General features: G+C 40.9%; 1 protein-coding gene across 1 annotated transcript in view; it reads left to right on the top strand.

The window, feature by feature from the left end:
• The window catches only part of TPST1 (tyrosylprotein sulfotransferase 1), a 114,850-nt gene extending 98,818 nt beyond the window's left edge, over nt 1-16,032 (top strand). Inside the window, exons 4-6 of the mRNA XM_007452649.1 lie at nt 9,503-9,553; nt 12,981-13,027; nt 15,454-16,032. Of these exons, the coding sequence (XP_007452711.1) occupies nt 9,503-9,553; nt 12,981-12,998 (69 nt within the window). The 3' untranslated portion in view covers nt 12,999-13,027; nt 15,454-16,032. The remainder of the gene's footprint in view (nt 1-9,502; nt 9,554-12,980; nt 13,028-15,453) is intronic.
• The last annotated feature ends 1,084 nt before the right edge of the window (nt 16,033-17,116 follow it).

Below are 17,116 nucleotides of genomic sequence, written 5' to 3'. Positions count from 1 at the left end.
CCAAAAAAAAAAAAAAAAAAAAAAAAGAATGATGTATTGCTTGCTCAGCGAGTATTCAGAACCCCTTCTTTCTTGGGTTTTTGAAACTTCACAGGCAGCTTAGATAAATTCTCCTCCCTTCTCTAGCTCTGTAGTCTAGGTAATTCCACGATTGAAGGCTTTGCTTATAACAGAGCTAATTATACCTCACTCCAGAAATTTGAATCTGACTTTAGTCTATAAACCCAAAACAGCAAATACAATTTACTTTTCTATTTAAGTTATTTCTTTTGAAATGGTATACGTCACCAGCCAAAGCCTCTCAAATGGAAGTGTGCTATCACTGTCACAAGTAAAAGCTATAAGGCAGGGTTAAATATGCGGAGCTCACTTTTTTTTTTTTTGCGGTATGCAGGCCTCTCACTGTTGTGGCCTCTCCCGTTGCGGAGCACAGGCTCCGGACGCGCAGGCTCAGTGGCCGTGGCTCACGGGCCCAGCCGCTCCGTGGCATATGGGATCCTCCCAGACCAGGGCACGAACCCGTGTCCCCTGCATCGGCAGGCGGACTCTCAACCACTGCGCCACCAGGGAAGCCCTCACATTTTTATATGCATTTCTTTTAGACCTTGTTTAGTGTTTTGCTCTGTGAGAAGATCAAGAGCAGTGTGGTAATCTTTATAAATTGTTAGACACAGACCAGGAGGCCTGCTCGAGGGGGCAAGGGTGGAACTGAGAAAGTATTCCTTGTGGTATTCAGGCTTTGAGAAACTTCTTTCAGAATCGCAAAATGTTAGAGCTTGGAAGGGAGTGGTTAAAAAAAAAACCCTTAGTCCTTTTCCCTCAGCTCCAGGGTCTTGCGCATAGTTAACAATACAGCTAAAGTTTATGGGAAGTACACATCTCTCCTTCTTATCTTTTTTCTCTGCATAACATAGAATTCCTTTTCCAGTAGTAGTGTGTTCCTTTACTTAGCAGTCTTATAAATAGTGGTTTCCAGCTTCTGCAAAGCTTTCAGCCACACGTTGCTCACATGGACCTCAGAGAACATACATACTATGAGTACACCCACACCACATGTTTCTTTAAAACTAAGTACTATTGGGTCCTTTAATTTTAGCACCTCTTCTTCTCCTTTTCTATCTCCAGCTTTGCAGAGACCACCAAACTAGAGGCCCCAAACCCGTCTGTCACCGCTAAAACATAATATATGAAGATGGAAAGCTGTTGTAGGAATAGTAAATGACTTAGCAGAGTGGAAGATAGCTGAATTTATATGCCTGAAAAAAGGGGGATGCAAGCAAGCAGAGGAGCAAGAACAAGCCAGTTCACCCTGAACCCTACAAAAGTTCAGGGATTTGGAAACGTCAGGTATTAGGGGAGGGGGATGAGGTCTGATACTAAAAAGAGAGAGATCAAAAGTCTGTATAGAGCAGTTAGACTTCCAGATCACCACCCTTCCCCTCCCCTCGCGGAAGAAGTACATTCTCTTAGAGGGAAAAGAGGGACGTTAGGAATAGAGTTAGGGCTCCAAACTGAAAACCAGAGCATTAAGTGAAAGTCTGCTTTCTGAAAAAATAAATTATCATTAGATGATGCCTCAATTCTCTACCTCTACCCAGCTGAAGAATGCTGGTACCAAGGTAAGAGATTGTGGTGCTTTCTCTACGTTCTTAACTACGCCCCAAAAAAAGCCTACAAACATGATACATGGAGAACCCTGACCAAATAAAAGCTGGCCGAGGAAGTATACCTGCAATTAGACTCAGCCCTCATAAACGGAACTCTGCTTCATAGCCAAGACTCACTGGATGTTTGTAGAACATCTCTAACATGAAAGAGACTAAAAGAAAGATAAAAAAGAACCTCAGAGGAAACAAAATGTAAAAAGCAAAAGAAACGTAAATGAACTATAATTAACGTTCTTAAAAAGTAGAACAGGGACTTCCCTGGTGGCGCAGTGGTTAAGAATCCGCCTGCCAATGCAGGGGACACGGGTTCGAGCCCTATTCCAGGAAGATCCCAGATGCCGTGGAGCAGCTAAGCCCATGCACTACAACAACTGAGCCTGTGCTCTAGAGCCCGCGAGCCACAACTGCTGGGCCCGCCTGCTGCAACTCCTGAAGCCCACGCACCTAGAGCCCGTGCTCCGCAACAAGAGAAGCCACTGCAATGAAAAGCCTGCGCACCGCAACAAAGAGTAGCCCCCGCTCGACACAACCAGAGAAAACCCACACACAGCAACGAAGACCCAATGCAGCCATAAATAAATAAATAAATAAATTTATTTTTTAAAAAAAACAACGTAGAACAAAAAGACCAAGAGATGACTTGGAGAGGAAAAAAAAATTAGAGGCTTAATTCAAGTGGTCTAACATTTGACTAATCGGAGTTCAAGAAAAATAGAGAAAATGATGAGTGGGAAATTATCAAAGTAATAATTTAAGGATATTCCCAAGAACAGAAGGACATGCATCTCTAGTACCGATGAGTGAAGAAAATGAGCCTCATCGAGGCACCTTATCATAAAATTATAGAACCACCAGGGATAGAGAAAATTCTTAAATCTTGCAGAATGAAAACAAAGGTCACATACAAAGGACCAGGAATTAGAATGATATCAGCCTTGTCAACAGAAACATGGGAAAATAGAAGACAATGGAGCAAATGCCATAATTTCAGAGAGAAAATTACTATATTCTAGAATTATATAACCAGATGAACTTTCAGCCAGGTGTTAGGATAAGATAAAGACATTTTCAGACATGCAAAAAGACAAATACTGTATATTATCACTTATACGTGGGACCAAAAAAAATAAAGCAAGCTAGAGAATATAACGAAAAGAAACAGACTCACAGATATGGAAAACAAACTAGTGCTTACCAGTGGGGAGAGGGAAGGGGGGCGGGTCAAGATAGAGGTAAGGGATTAAAAGGTACAAACTACTATTGTAAAATAAATAAGTTACAAAGATACATTGTACACCACAGGGAATATAGCCAACATTTTGTAATAACTATAAATGGAGTATAATTTTTAAAAATTATGAATCACTGTGTTGTACACCTGAAACTTATGTAATGTTGTAAATCAACTTATGTAATATTGTAAATCAACTATACCTCAATTTTTTTTTTTTGGATAGGAAAGTAGGATTTATTGGTGGCCATGAGTAAGGAGGGGACAGTGCCAAGGCTGTCACGTGGGCAGGGCCCGCCATTCGTCCAGGGGCCACGATTAGGGATGTATTTGACTCCACAGCCTTCTGGGATGAGCTGCTTTTCTGGCACCGTGTTCTCAAATTCATCTGCATTAAACTTAGTGAATCCCCACTTGGAGATGTGGATCTTCTGGCAGCCAGGGAACTTGAACTTGGCCCTGCAGAGGGCCTTAAGCACATGCTCCTTGCTCTGCAGCTTGGTGCAGATGGACATTATGACTTAGCCTATGTGGACCCTGGCCACTATGCCCTGGGGCTTTCCAAAGGCACCGCGCACACCCGTCTGGAGCCTAGAGTGGGGACAGCATGCCAGTCGTTATGTCCACTGGAAAAGGCTGTCTCCAAGGTCCCTCAGGGCAACCCATACAGGCAACAGGCTGCATACACTACTGAGGAGGCTGCTGTTTGCAGCCACTGTGCACCGGGCCCCCATGGGGATATACCTCAATTTTGGAAAAAAAAAAAAAAAAAAAAAAAAAAAAGAAAGAAAGGGAAAATTGGCAAAAGATCTGAATAGACACACCTTGCTGAAGGAAAATACACCAGTGACAACTAAGCATATGAAAGGGTGCTCAACATTGTATGTCATTAGGAAAATCCAAATTAAAGCAACGAGATACTGCTACACACCTAGTAGAATGGCCAAAATTCAAAACACAGACACCACCATATCATTGTGAGGATGTGGAGTAACAGAAACCTCATACATTGCTGGTAGGAATGCAAAATGGTACAGCCACTTGGAAGACAGCTTGGCAGTTTCTTATAAAATTAAACATACACTTACCTTGTAATCCAGCAGTCACATTCCTTGGTATTTACCCAAATGAGTTGAAAACTTATGTTCACACAAAACCTGTACACAGATGTTTACAGCAGTTTTGTTCATAATCGCTACAACTTGTAATTTGTAAGCCACCAAGATGTCCTTCAGTAGGTGAATGGGTAAATAAATATCCAGGCAATGGAACATTATTCGATGAATAAAAGAAGTGAGTTATCAAGTTGCAAAAAGACATAGAGGAACCTTAAGTGCATATTACTAAGTGAAAGAAGCCAATCAAAAGGCTGCATACTGTATGATTCCAACTCTATGGAGATAGTAAAAAGATTGGGGGAAGGTAGGGAGGGCTAAATAGATGGAGCACAGGGGATTTTTATGCTAGTGGAACTATTCTGTGTGCTACTGTAATGGTGGATACATGTGTCAAAACCCATAGAAAGTACAACACAGAGAGTGAACCCTAGTGCAAACTAAAACTTCAGTTAATAACAGTATATCTGTGCTGGTTTGTTAATTGTAACAAATGTACTACAGTAACGCAGGATGTTAATAATTGGGGAAAACTGTAGGAGAGGGAGAGGAAGTATATGGGGACTCTGCTTTCAACTCAATTTTTCTGTAAACCTAAATCTGCTCTACAAATAAAGTCTATTATTTAAAAAGTATATGAGACAATTATTAACTCTAGCTAAAACAACACAAATTGTGTAAGAAAATGTAACTGTGATGTTTATATTGTCATAATAATGAAAACTTACAGAATGTGGCTTTAAACAAAAATTATTGTGTAATTTTTGAGAGACGAGAGGAAGGGAAGTATTACGACCTAATATCCTCATCTGTCATAATAGAAAGTCTGTGTAACAGAAGCGAACGTCTGAACGTGTTCCTATCCAAAGGCGTTTCCTCCCCAGTGTACCCAAGCCCATCTCCTTGTTTCCTATATTATCACATTTTGCATTCCAGCAGAATCTTTCCCATCAACAAACAAATATGCCTTTAATTCTTCTATCTTAACACACACACACACACACACACACACATGCACACAAACACACACCCTACACTTATGCCAGGTGCCCTGCCACTGCCATTCCATTTCTTTGCTTCCCTTTACTTAAAAGCTCGTTGTCTGTACTCCTGTCTCCAGTTCCACTCCCTCTATTTTTTCTTACATTCACTCCATTCAGAATTTCACAACTACCATCCTACTTAATTTGTTCTTGTCAAGGTCACAGTGACCTTCACATTGCTTAGCCAATGGTCAGTTATCATCTTGTCTCCCAGCCTCTTTTGATACAATTGATTACTCCCTCCTTGATATATTTCCTTCACCTGGCTTCTAGACACCACTTTTTAAATTTTTCCTTCTGTGTCATTGGTGGCCTCTTCTCAGTCTTCTTTGCTGATTCTTCCTTTTCTCCCTGACCTCTTAATGTTAGAATGCCCCCATATCTCAGTCTTAAGTCCTCTGCTCTTCTCTCTCTACCCTGAGCACCTGGGTTATCTCATCAGGTATCAAGTTTTAAATACCATCTATAAGTTGATGATTCTCAAATTTATAGATCCCAGCCCAGACCTCTTCCATGAACCCTAGATTTGTATATCTAACTGGCTACTTGACATTTTCATTTATTGTCTAATAGACAACTGAAGCTTAACATTTCTGAAATTGAACCCCTGAAAATCTGCTCTATCCAGGACCTTTCCCAATTGAGTTGATGGCAACTTCATATTTCCAGTTGGTAGTTGCTTAGGCCAAAAAGCTTGGAGTCATCCTTGACTCCCCTTTGCTCTCTCACATTCCACATCCAGTCTGTTAGGAAATCTGGACATGATTAGGAAAAGAAAATCCACAAACGTACCACTTCTCACCACCTCCACCACTGCCTCCTTGTCATCCTGTCTTGTCTGGATTACTGCTGTTGCCTCCGCACTTCTGTCCTTGGCCCTTTACAGTCTAAACAGAGCAATTAGGATGACCCTTTTAAAATCTAAGCCCCATCATGGTACTTAGTAGCCTCCCATTTCACTACACTGGACAAATAAATTTCTCTGTGCCTCAGTTGCTTCATCTGTAAAAAGAGAATAATACCTCCCTCAGGAGATTGTGGGATTCGATAAGGTGATAAATGTGAAACGCATGCTCAACACTAACCTGATGCAGAGAAAATAATAAAGTTTAGCTGCTGTTCATATTATTTTTATTGCCAATGCACCCTCTAAATCAGAAGCCTACTTTTGTTGTTCTTCAGTGCTTGAGGTGGGAGGGCTCTGTAGGAGCATTTGGATTCTGACTGCCTAGCTCATTTCTGTCTAGCAAAATCCTCAGTTCATTAGTACCAGAGATTAGTATGTCCAGAAACACTGTTCCTTTAGCCAGAGGAAATTCCACTCCTAACTTTGCCGTACTTGGTTTCCTGCACTAAATAGGAACTGCTTTGTCAGTAGAAAGTGTTCTTTTTGTCAGTACTGTAGTTCCTAACTTTTGAAGCATTTTTTCCCTAAAGGATAATGAGAGGAGACAGCTTCCCACTTATTTTTTGATTGAGCCTTTTGTCTGATGTCTTATCCTGAACCGCCCCCCCCCTTTTTTTTATTACATTTGTAACATCACATATTTAAGGTTTGGGTTTTTTCCCCCCTTTCATATAAGCCTTACCTCTCTGGAACTGTTGATTTCTGGAAGACACTTATAATATGTAATGTTCCCACTCGTATTTTCTGTCATGCCTTACAACAAACCAAAAAGAGAAGGGAAAATTGAACAGTCAGATTTGCTAATAGTAGTAAAATGCAAAGAGCGTGGTACAATGGGAGAGTGCTGAGCCTCACTCTGCCACTGACTAGCTGTATGACCCCGTGGGCTTGCGCTGAACCTTAGGCTTGAATTCTAGCAGTAGAGGCTATAGCTAAGAGAGAGGAGAGTTGGTTTCTGAGACGATGTGAGGAATATAAGAAAAGTTTCTTAGGGACCAAACCCACTAACACTGAAAGAGGCACGGGGGCAAACAAACTTGTTCTGGTTCAGTAAAGGAGCCAAGGCACAGGGCCCTAGGCCTGAGCAGCTTATGCCTAGAGACTTGGAGGGTCGGGGTTGGGACTCAGTTCCCTGAATAGAGGGAGAAGGAGAGACACTTGAGAAGCTGGTAAAAAGCAAAAAACAAAAAACCTATTCTAATGGCCTGAGCCCCTGCTTTGGATATAGTGTCTGCTTGTCCCACAGATAGTAGAGACAGGCCCAGTGGAAGTCAGTGTTAACATGATACACACACACTTCCTACATCAGAAAGCTGGAACAGTAATACAGTGTTATATGTTAATTATATCTCAGTAAAACTGGGGGGAAATGAAGAAAGCTGGAACAATCTCTGGACTGTGGTGCTGGGGTAAAGCAAACAGGATTCTGACATGCAGATTCTTCAGGGAGCAGTTAGGCCAACCCTCTAGTGACCTGGGACTCTGAGGTTATGAAGGTTTCGGGGCACTCCTAGCAGCTGCATTGTTGTTATCCTGCACTCACCTCAGCTTCCAGTGTGATGCATATCTAAAGAAATATCTTATGCATAAGCCTCTTCTCTCTGCTTTAATTTAGCCTTCCTAGAACTGTAGCAGTGACCCTAAAGAATAGACCAGGTTTTAGAAATTGCAGAGAAAGAGACAGGAAAACAGTACATTCATTTTCTCAATCTCAGAAGTAATACTGCTACTTTTAGAAGTGGATCAGTCATCTTATAACCAAGTAAAAATCCTTTAGGTTTGTAGGCTTTAGTATTCACCATTTAGAAGATTTCTTTGTGCTCTGAGGGGCTACCCAGTGACTCTCTTCCCACTGACAATCCATAGTTTCTTCCTGTAGTTTCTCGAGTCCAGCAGTTATCAAACTGTAGCTGATGGAGACTTTCTTCACTCTTGATTGACATGAATAGTTCCCAGCTTTTTTCTGCTGTTGACAGTGTTGAAACAAACATCTTTGCACTTAAAGTGTGTGTGTATGTGTGTGTGAAAGAGAGAGCAAGACAGAGCGAGAGTAGTAAATTCCTAAGCTACTGGCTTGTTTTCTTATTGAAGTATAACATACATGAAGTATCCAAGTCATAGCTCAATAAATGATCACAAAATGAACACATCTTTATAATCGCTACCCATATCAAGACAGAAAATTACCAGCACGCTGGAAGCCTCTCTCATCCCCCTGCCAATCACCACCACCCTGCTCCTCCCCAGAGTAAGCAGTATCCCGATTTCTAACATCAGAGTTGCTTTGCCTATTTTTGAGCTTTAAAAGTTTTAAATGGAGACATGTGTCAATAGTATATTATTTTTGGAGATCTGGCTTGTTTCTCCTCATCATTATGTGTTGGGATTCATCTACGTTGTTGGTTTAGTAGTAGTTCATTTTTAAAATTGCAGTATATGCTATATCATTATATAGATAAACACATTTATTTATTCGCTCTAACTGTACTGCTCTGCAGTGCCACCTTTGTCATAAACCAGTTATCTCTAAATGGGGGTCTGTTTCTGGACTCTTCATTTTGTTTCATTAATATATTTGTCTGTCCTCGTGCCAAAACCTTACCGTCTTGATTATAGCTGTGTTTTTTGTATGTATAGGTGTATAATATTCTATTATGATAGAATAAGTCCTTCCACTTTGTTCTTTTCAAGATTACCTTGATTATTCTTGGCCCTATGCATTTCCATAAAACTTTTACAATCAGCTTGAAATTACCCCTACCCCTACCCCAAAAAAGCATGCTAGAATTTTTATTGGAAATCCTTTGAGGAGAATGGACAGCTTTACTATGTTGAATGTTACAATCCCTGAAAGTGGTATGTCTCTCTATTTATTTGGTCTTTAATTTCTCTCAATAATATTTTGTAGTTTTCTATGTAAAGATCTTACACACCTTTTAAAAAACTATTTCCTAATTATTGCTGCTATTAGAAACATAATTTTGTATGTTGAAAAGAGTCAGTTTTTAATTATAAGCTTTTACAAGGTTAAAAGTATATATCATTTTAAGAACCACCTAATATTCAAATTATTATGGGAATATTGGGTACATTGAGAAAAGTAAAGCTGAATTAAATCCAGAGTTGTAAGGTTGGAGATGTCAGAAGGAAATCAGGAGGAGCCTATTCCTAAATTATGTGAATTCTGTGTTGGTTGCTGGAGAGAGAAGGCTTGGGCTTGCTTTCTCTCTCAGCTAAAATGATTGGAACTTGGAATGTTAGGGTGCTTTTCTTTCTTCTTCAGAGACTCTACGCCCTCTCCCAGCCAGCCCACAAGTTGGGAGCACCCAGGCAAAAGTAGAGCAGGTGGGGTCAGAGTGAATAGGGATTTCACTCAGTCCTCAACTCAGGCTGCTTCTGAACTGACGGGCTTCCCTTCCGTTCTAAAACTTGCCAAAAATGAAGCAGTGAACCCATCCACTATCAGTCCTTGCAAGCGTCCCAAAGTGATGATGACAGTGCCTGTTTCCTTAAACTCATACTTGGCTTTGTTTTTCCAGGTCTATAAAGGAGAATTTCAGCTACCTGAATTTCTTAAAGGAAAACCTCAGGTACTGTGTCTGCTTCCTCCTTTTGATATACAATAATAGATGGGCTCTTGCATTGAAGTAATCTTTTCAAAGAGATAATGCTATGTGCTGCTGGTAGAAAGACTGGCTTCTGCAGGGATATCAGCTCGGTGCTTTGTGACCACCTAGAGGGGTGGGATAGGGAGGGTGGGAGGGAGACGCCAGAGGGAGGAGATGTGGGGATATATGTATGTGTATAGCTGATTCACTTTGTTATACAGCAGAAACTAACACACCATTGTAAAGCAATTATACTCCAATAAAGATGTTAAAAAACAGAAAAAAGAAAGCAAGACTGGCTTCTGGTAACTGTTGGTTTTAACAATCTGTGTTAAACAGATTTGTTAAATTTAACCATTTAACACAGTCTGAATTTCAGAGGGCTCAGTGTCTTCCAAGAGTAGGGAAATACTTTATTGATAACTAAAATCTGATTGCTTGAGGTCGCTCACAAGCCACACAGTATTCCACATATAAGGAGCCTGCCTTGGTGAATCTGCTCCAGGCTTCTGATACCTAACTTGAAATAAAAATGTATAGCCACCCTTTGTTCTTATTACATGTACATCCATGGCCTTTTCATTTTTCTCATTTGGAGCCTAGAAGACTTGTGAATACATTATACACACAGCCATTGGCCCTCAGCTGCTAAGTCCCCCAAGTTGGGAATGGATGGTATGAGTTTGAAGTTTATAACTTTTACTTTTTAAAAAATTAATTAAAACAGATCCAGAGTTCTTCTTGTAATGTCACACTGTCACTTACTTGGATTCCAATATTGTTTCTCGAGTTGAAGAGAAATAGGTGACGTTACAGCCGACAGGCCTAGAGTAGCCCAGAGTGTCCTGCGTGAGCGCATCACCTGCCATTCCTATGTAGTAGTGGGAAGAAATCAATGACTACAGCCTGAGTCCAGCAGAAGACTTCCCTGTCCAGCATGGTGATAACACAAGTTGCCTCCAGGCTGCTGCTATCAGTGATTAGCTTGTTAATAGGAAATGAAGACCCAGCACTGAACTCAATTTCTAAAAGTGTTCCAGATCTGGGTTGTTGAGAGGAACCTTGCAGATTGTGTGAAGTCGTGTTGCCTAAAGCAAGCCTAGAGTACATGGGCTTCTCTGTAAGAGCAGCTGTGTCTCACACCAGGATTGAAGGCTCTGTCTTCTCAGATCCTTGTCTCGTAATAACCATCAGTAACTGATACATATTACTTGAGTATTTTAAGCTACTTTCATGGTATATGCTTATTAACATATATTTAATTTTAATCCATCCATTCATTCATTTATTAAAAAATGTCTACTGAATTACTTTTATGTGTGAGAAATTGAAATAAGGCCTCAAGAGTCAGAGAAAAAAAAAAGATCTTCTCAGAGGAACTCCTTATCTATCCAAAAGACTCTGATCAACTTTTGCAGACAAAGGGGCACAGGGGCAAGATGTGCCAGAAACCTGGATGGATTCGTGAACAAGTTGTCTCTCACATACAGGCTATGGTAACTGGAGCCAGAGAATAATCCAAGAGGGAGAGTCTTGAAGAAATGTCAAATCCAAAGGCTGTTTTGCATAGTAAGTCTGAAGGAGTCAAGAAATGGAATTTGAGACTAAAACTAAAGGGACACCCCTGCTTCACAGCATACATAAAAATCATTTCCAGGTTGATTATAGGCCTAAATGTGAAAGGCAAAATAATAAAGTTTCTAGGAGGCAATAAAGGAGAATATCTTCATGACCTTAAGAGAGAGGGATTACTTAAGTGAGTTCTAAAAAATACTGATCATTAATTTAATTTTATTTATTTAAACATCTTTATTGGAGTATAATTGCTTTACAATGGTGTGTTAGTTTCTGCTTTATAACAAAGTGAATCAGCTATACATATACATAGATCCCCATTTCTCCTCCCTCTTGCATCTCCACCCTCCCTATCCCACCCCTCTAGGTGGTCACAAAGCACCGAGCTGATCTCCCTGTGTTATGCGGCTGCTTCCCACTAGCTATCTGTTTTACATTTGGTAGTGTATATCTGTCCATGCCACTCTCTCACTTTGTCACAGCTTACCCTTCCCCCTCCCCATGTCCTCAAGTCCATTCTCTACATCTGCATCATTATTCCTGTCCTGCCCCTAGGTTCTTCATAACCATTTTTTTTCTTAGATTCCATATATATGTGTTAGCATACGGTATTTGTTTTTCTCTTTCTGACTTACTTCACTCTGTATGACAGACTCTAGGTCCATGCACCTCACTACAAATAACTCAATTTTGTTTCTTTTTATGGATCATTAATTTTAAAATGGATAATTTGGGCTACATTAAAATTGAGAACATTTACTTATTAGAAAGCATCATAAAGACAGTAAAAAAGGACACCTTAAGGGGGGGGAAATTTTTGAAACAAAAGATTCATCAGTATAGAGAATTCCTACAAATAAATAAGGAAAAGGTAACAAAAAATTGGGCAAAAGACTTAACATAGGCACTTCAAGCCCCGTTCTGGTTAGTTTCGTTTAATGTATCACACACATACTAGAAAAAAGCCTTAAAAGGCTTTGATTTAACGTCTAATACATGAGAAAACTGAAGCCCGCAGAACTCTCAGGATTACATTTAGCTAGAATTCTGACAGAACTCAGGAAAGTGCTATACTTAAGATTATAGTCTTGGGAATTCCCTGGCGTCCAGTGGTTAGGACTCTGCACTTCCATTGCCGGGGGCCCGGATTCGATCACTGCTGGGGGAACTAAGATCCCGCAAGCCACATGGTGTGGCCAAAAAGAAAATTATAGTTTTGTTATAAAGGAAACAATTCAAGACCAACCAAATGAAGAGACACATAGGACAAGGTCTGGGAGAGTCTCAGACTCAAGAGTTTCTGTGAGTTCTGATTCACTGCGGAATCAGTGTGCTTCTCCCTCAGAGCACATCATTGTGTTCACCAACCAGGACTCTCCCCTGAACTTCAGCATCCAGAGTGTTTACTGAAGTCTAAGTACATAAGCATGATTGATTGACTCATTGGCATGGAATTGAACTCAATCCCCAGTCATCGTCCCCTTCCCAGAAGCTGGGCTGGCTCAGAGCCCCAATCCTCAAATCACAGGTTGGTCTTCCTGGTGACCAGCCCTCAACCTGAGTCATCTCATCTCTTAGCAGAAACTCAGGTATGATCTAAGGGGCTCATGAATAACAAAGACGCTCCTGTTACCTGGAAAATTCCAAGGATTTAGAGTCTCCCTACCAGGAACGAGAGCCAAAGGCCAGTCATCTTCTTTATTATACAACAGTAGCAGATGGAATTCATTAGAAAGTCTCTGATCACAGCCTGCAAGCTACACCTGATATTTTGACAAGAGCAGTCACTTCTCATGCTAACCAACGTTAAAACATCTTTTGCTTCCTTCCACAGACTGAGCAAGTGGAATAACAGAGCCAGGAACCTCTTGCATACTTGAGGTGAGGTTGGGGACATTGCTGGGTCTTTGGGTTTCACTGCTTAGGCTCTTGGGAGGCAGCGCGGCAGGTGGAGGGCACAGCCCTGGGGTCAGTTCACCTGCTTTGGAATCTCGGCTCTGTGTGGCATTGAGCAAGTTACTTAACTTCTCTGTGTCTTAGTTTCTGCATCTGTAAAATGAGGACGATGTTAATAAGAGAGTGGTAGAATTAACCATGATAATGTCTGCCAGAAGCCTGGCACATAGTAAGCACTCAGTGTTAGTTATTATTTTCAGTATGAGGAGGGGTTTAAAATGATAAAATATTTTAGCTGAAAGAAACCTGAAGACCATCAACCTCAACCACCTGTTTACTGTTAAGGAAACTGATCCTAGAGAGAGGATTTGTCAAGGTCACATCATAGGTCGGAAAAACCCAAGGCTAAAGAGCACTGTCTCCTGACTGCTTCCTCTGTATGCTGGATGTGCAGATGTTTTTGCGCTAATATTTTCGGGAGTTGCCTGGTTGATTTTTCAGCCTTGCTGATGTTAATGCATTATGCTGTCTTAATGTTTGTAACCTATGTTGTCTCACTGTAGTTAAAGGCTACAGTGTGGAGCAGGACTTATCAGCCCTTTCTATCTGAGTAGTCATCAGGTACATGTCCAGGGATACCAGCCAATTAGTGGCAAAGCTGGTTTCTGAACCTAGACCTCCTGACATGGCTGCTCAGCCCTCACACCCCTATCCCACACTTCCTTAAGATTCTGTTTTGCTCTGAATATTTTGGTTATGTCTTAGATCATTTGGAACTTGAAAAGCTTTCTTTAAAATATGATTTTTCCTGGGAATTCCCTAGCAGCCAAGGGGTTAGGGCTCCATGCTTCCACTACAGGGGACAGGGTTTGATCCCTGGTCGAGGAAGTAAGGTTCCACAGCCGTGCAGTGTGGGGAAAAAATTAAATAAAGTAAAATAAAATAAAATACTAAAATAAATAAAAAGTAAAAAGAAAACCTATTATAAAAAAGTAAAAAATAAAATCTGTTTTTTCTTATAGTTTTGTTTGCTGTTTTATTTTTATTTTATATAATAACCATGCATTGAGTGTGTACTCCATACCAAGTGTAAAATACCAAGCATCATATATATATATATAGTATATATATGATATAGGATATATTATATGATATCTATAATAAATATATATATTATTCATATATATACATATATGAATGATTTCATTCAAGTTTCAAACCACTCTGGCAAGTAGGTGATATTATTCCTCTTCTACTGTTGAGAAAATTGAGATTGAATAATTTGATTTGAATAAGAGGTTTTTATGACTTGCTGTGTGCTAATAGATTATAGATAGAAAAAACACATGAATGCTGCTATGCCATGTCAAAATCACGGATGGCAGTGAGTTAATGTTCATAGGTTTTAGGAATTATGATTGCCTTTTTTGCTAAGAAGCAAATGCTAAATGTAGACTTCAACTCGATGGGCATACAGGTATAACAGCCGTTATCAGGCCTTGGATAATTTTGTTTATTCAAAAATACTTTCAAAAGTATAGATAGGGCTTCCCTGGTGGTGCAGTGGTTGAGAGTCCGCCTGCCGATTCAGGGGACGTGGGTTCGTGCCCCGGTCCAGGAGGATCCTGCATGCCGCGGAGCGGCTGGGCACATGGGCCATGGCCGCTGGGCCTGCGCGTCCGGAGCCTGTGCTTCGCGACGGGAGAGGCCACAGCAGTGAGAGGCCCACGTACCGGAAAAAAAAAAAAAAAGTATAGATAAATTCCCTCCTGGAAACATGCATACAGGGATTCATTACTGACCAGCTGTTTTACAAGACAGAATGCAGGGTCAGTGGACTCCAGCCTTGAGTAGCCTACACAGCAGCATTTCATCCTTGTTTGCTTATCGAGGCTTGTAGGTGCCCACGTGCAATGAGAGAAGGACTCGGGAGAAGCTAGAAGACATCAAAGCATCTCAAGACAAATCAGTCTTTCGGATCCCTTTGGCATATGAACGACAGTCACTGTGTTTCCTAAAGCTTCCTTTAAAGAATCTCAGTATCCACTTTTTCATACTGAGTCAGCATGTTCGACCACTGGACATTTGACATCCCTGTCAGTGCCCCTGCAGTAGCTTCAATTGCAGATGACAGTTGCAGTCATTTAGAAATGGGCAGGAACAGCCCTTGCTTTGGCTGCCATCCTTTTGTGTTTTACATCGAAGCTACTGGCAGGCATCTAAAAGCATCCCAGACTGAGGGAGAGTGTGCCTCTCTGGTAGTCCTTCTGAGGCAGCTGTTCTCATAATGGTCCATCCCCCTACCTGTCTACCTGGCTTGTGCCAGGCCCACAGCTGGAAAGGAGGCGGTGTCGTGCAGGGGAGAGCAAACTGACTGCATACCTGTAACACATTCTGTTTGTTTGCCCTAGGGAAGACTGCTGCCTTTTCAGCAGCAGAGAAGTTTCTAGGACTGCCTGTTTCTAGGACTGGCTGTCCCCTGCTGAGATCAGTGGAGTTTATGTACCATGGCCCGAATCTCCTTCTCATTTGCCAGTCTCCTCCCACTGAGAGGGTGGGATGTCAGCACACATTCGCACCCTCCCGAGTGACCTGCTTCTTCCCGAGTACAGTGCTCTTGATTACGTGCGCGGCCCTGTGGAGAAGGAGCCCAGAGAGGATGTGTGCTTTCTCTTAAAACTGCTCTGGTCCTCATCTTTTCTTACCAGATTCCAAACTCTGTTTTCAAGGGGAGGGTTTAAAGATGGGATTCTGTAAGCAAAATTGGGTAGTTTCATCTTGGAATAGGTTGTCTGTACATGTTCTAATGTTTTGTAGAACACTTGTACCTGTTTAAATGTATTGATGTGGATAATATTAAATATCTTAATTATTTAAATAATTCATTGTATTGTTTCTGAGAAGTTGAGGAATTACCACATACATTTACAACTTGATGACTTTTGTATTTTATTTTTCAAAATAAAAGCTTTAAATGTGAAGCACTGGTAGTCTACATGTTTTCATTACTGTGATTTCTGAGAAGCAATAAGACCTATCAGATAATGATCTGATAAACCAGTTTCTTCAGTTGCTGTATTTTAGATATTCCCCTCTATACATCATAATTTCTTAGTGAAGTTTTTGCTATAATTTATTTCAGAGAGACCTGCTACCATCCTTTTGTCTCAGAATCCTGTTCTTCTGTTTCCTTCAAAATTCTCTGGTCTCCATAAATTCTAATTCCTCAGAAAGACTTTCCCTGATCCCCTTCCTGCCTGCCTTATTCACAATATCACCTTATCACACTTTTCAGTTTTTAATGTTTCTTAACTTCTTAAATTGTCTATCTCTTATACTAGATGGTAAGTTCCTGGAAGACAGAAACTATGTCTTGTCTTGTCCATTTTTGTACCCCTGACACATAGCAGAATGTCTGGCACATTGTAAGAACCTAGTAAAATATTTGGTAAGTGATTAATCCTCCCATACAGAAACTTCTAACATATCATTTTCAGATGAAGAAATAGAGGCTCAGCCAGGTCAAGCCACGTACACAAGGCCCCTCAGCTACTGCCACAGTGGTGACGTGGTATCTAAGTCTGACTCTAGTATCCTTCTTTCCGCTCCACGCCCCTAGCTGTGTTCCCTTCAACTGAAAATGAATACTGCTGCCACATCAATCCTTTGTTCAGCACTGTGTCTTAAGTCACTCTTTTGTTCAGAAACTTTCTTTGGTTCTCCGATGCCTCACACATTACATCTAAACTATTCTGTCTCTGCAATGTAGCCTTACCACCCCCTTGTGAACAGTATACCTCTTCCCTGTCTCCTTACACTCTGCTTTCTGCTTCTTCCAGATGCCCAGAAACCAAATCCCTCTCCCGTCTCCCTGGGAAATCCCAGCGCTATTAAGGGCTCAGCTGTCTTAAGTCCCATTTCTTATTACTGCTCTAGTTACTGCTCCAGCCTCCAGATAGCAATACAATCAGCTTCAGCATAACATAATTTGTTTTTGGTTTTGTTTTTTTGCTTATTTCCTGTGTTAGTCTTATATTACCAGCATTGTAGGGAGGAGGTCACATATCCCTCTAG

Source organism: Lipotes vexillifer, unplaced genomic scaffold, assembly GCF_000442215.2.
Source record: "Lipotes vexillifer unplaced genomic scaffold, Lipotes_vexillifer_v1.1 scaffold426, whole genome shotgun sequence".
NCBI classification, from domain to species: domain Eukaryota; kingdom Metazoa; phylum Chordata; class Mammalia; order Artiodactyla; family Lipotidae; genus Lipotes; species Lipotes vexillifer.
Note: the sequence above shows the minus strand (reverse complement) of the source record. Positions and strands in the feature narration are given on the sequence as shown.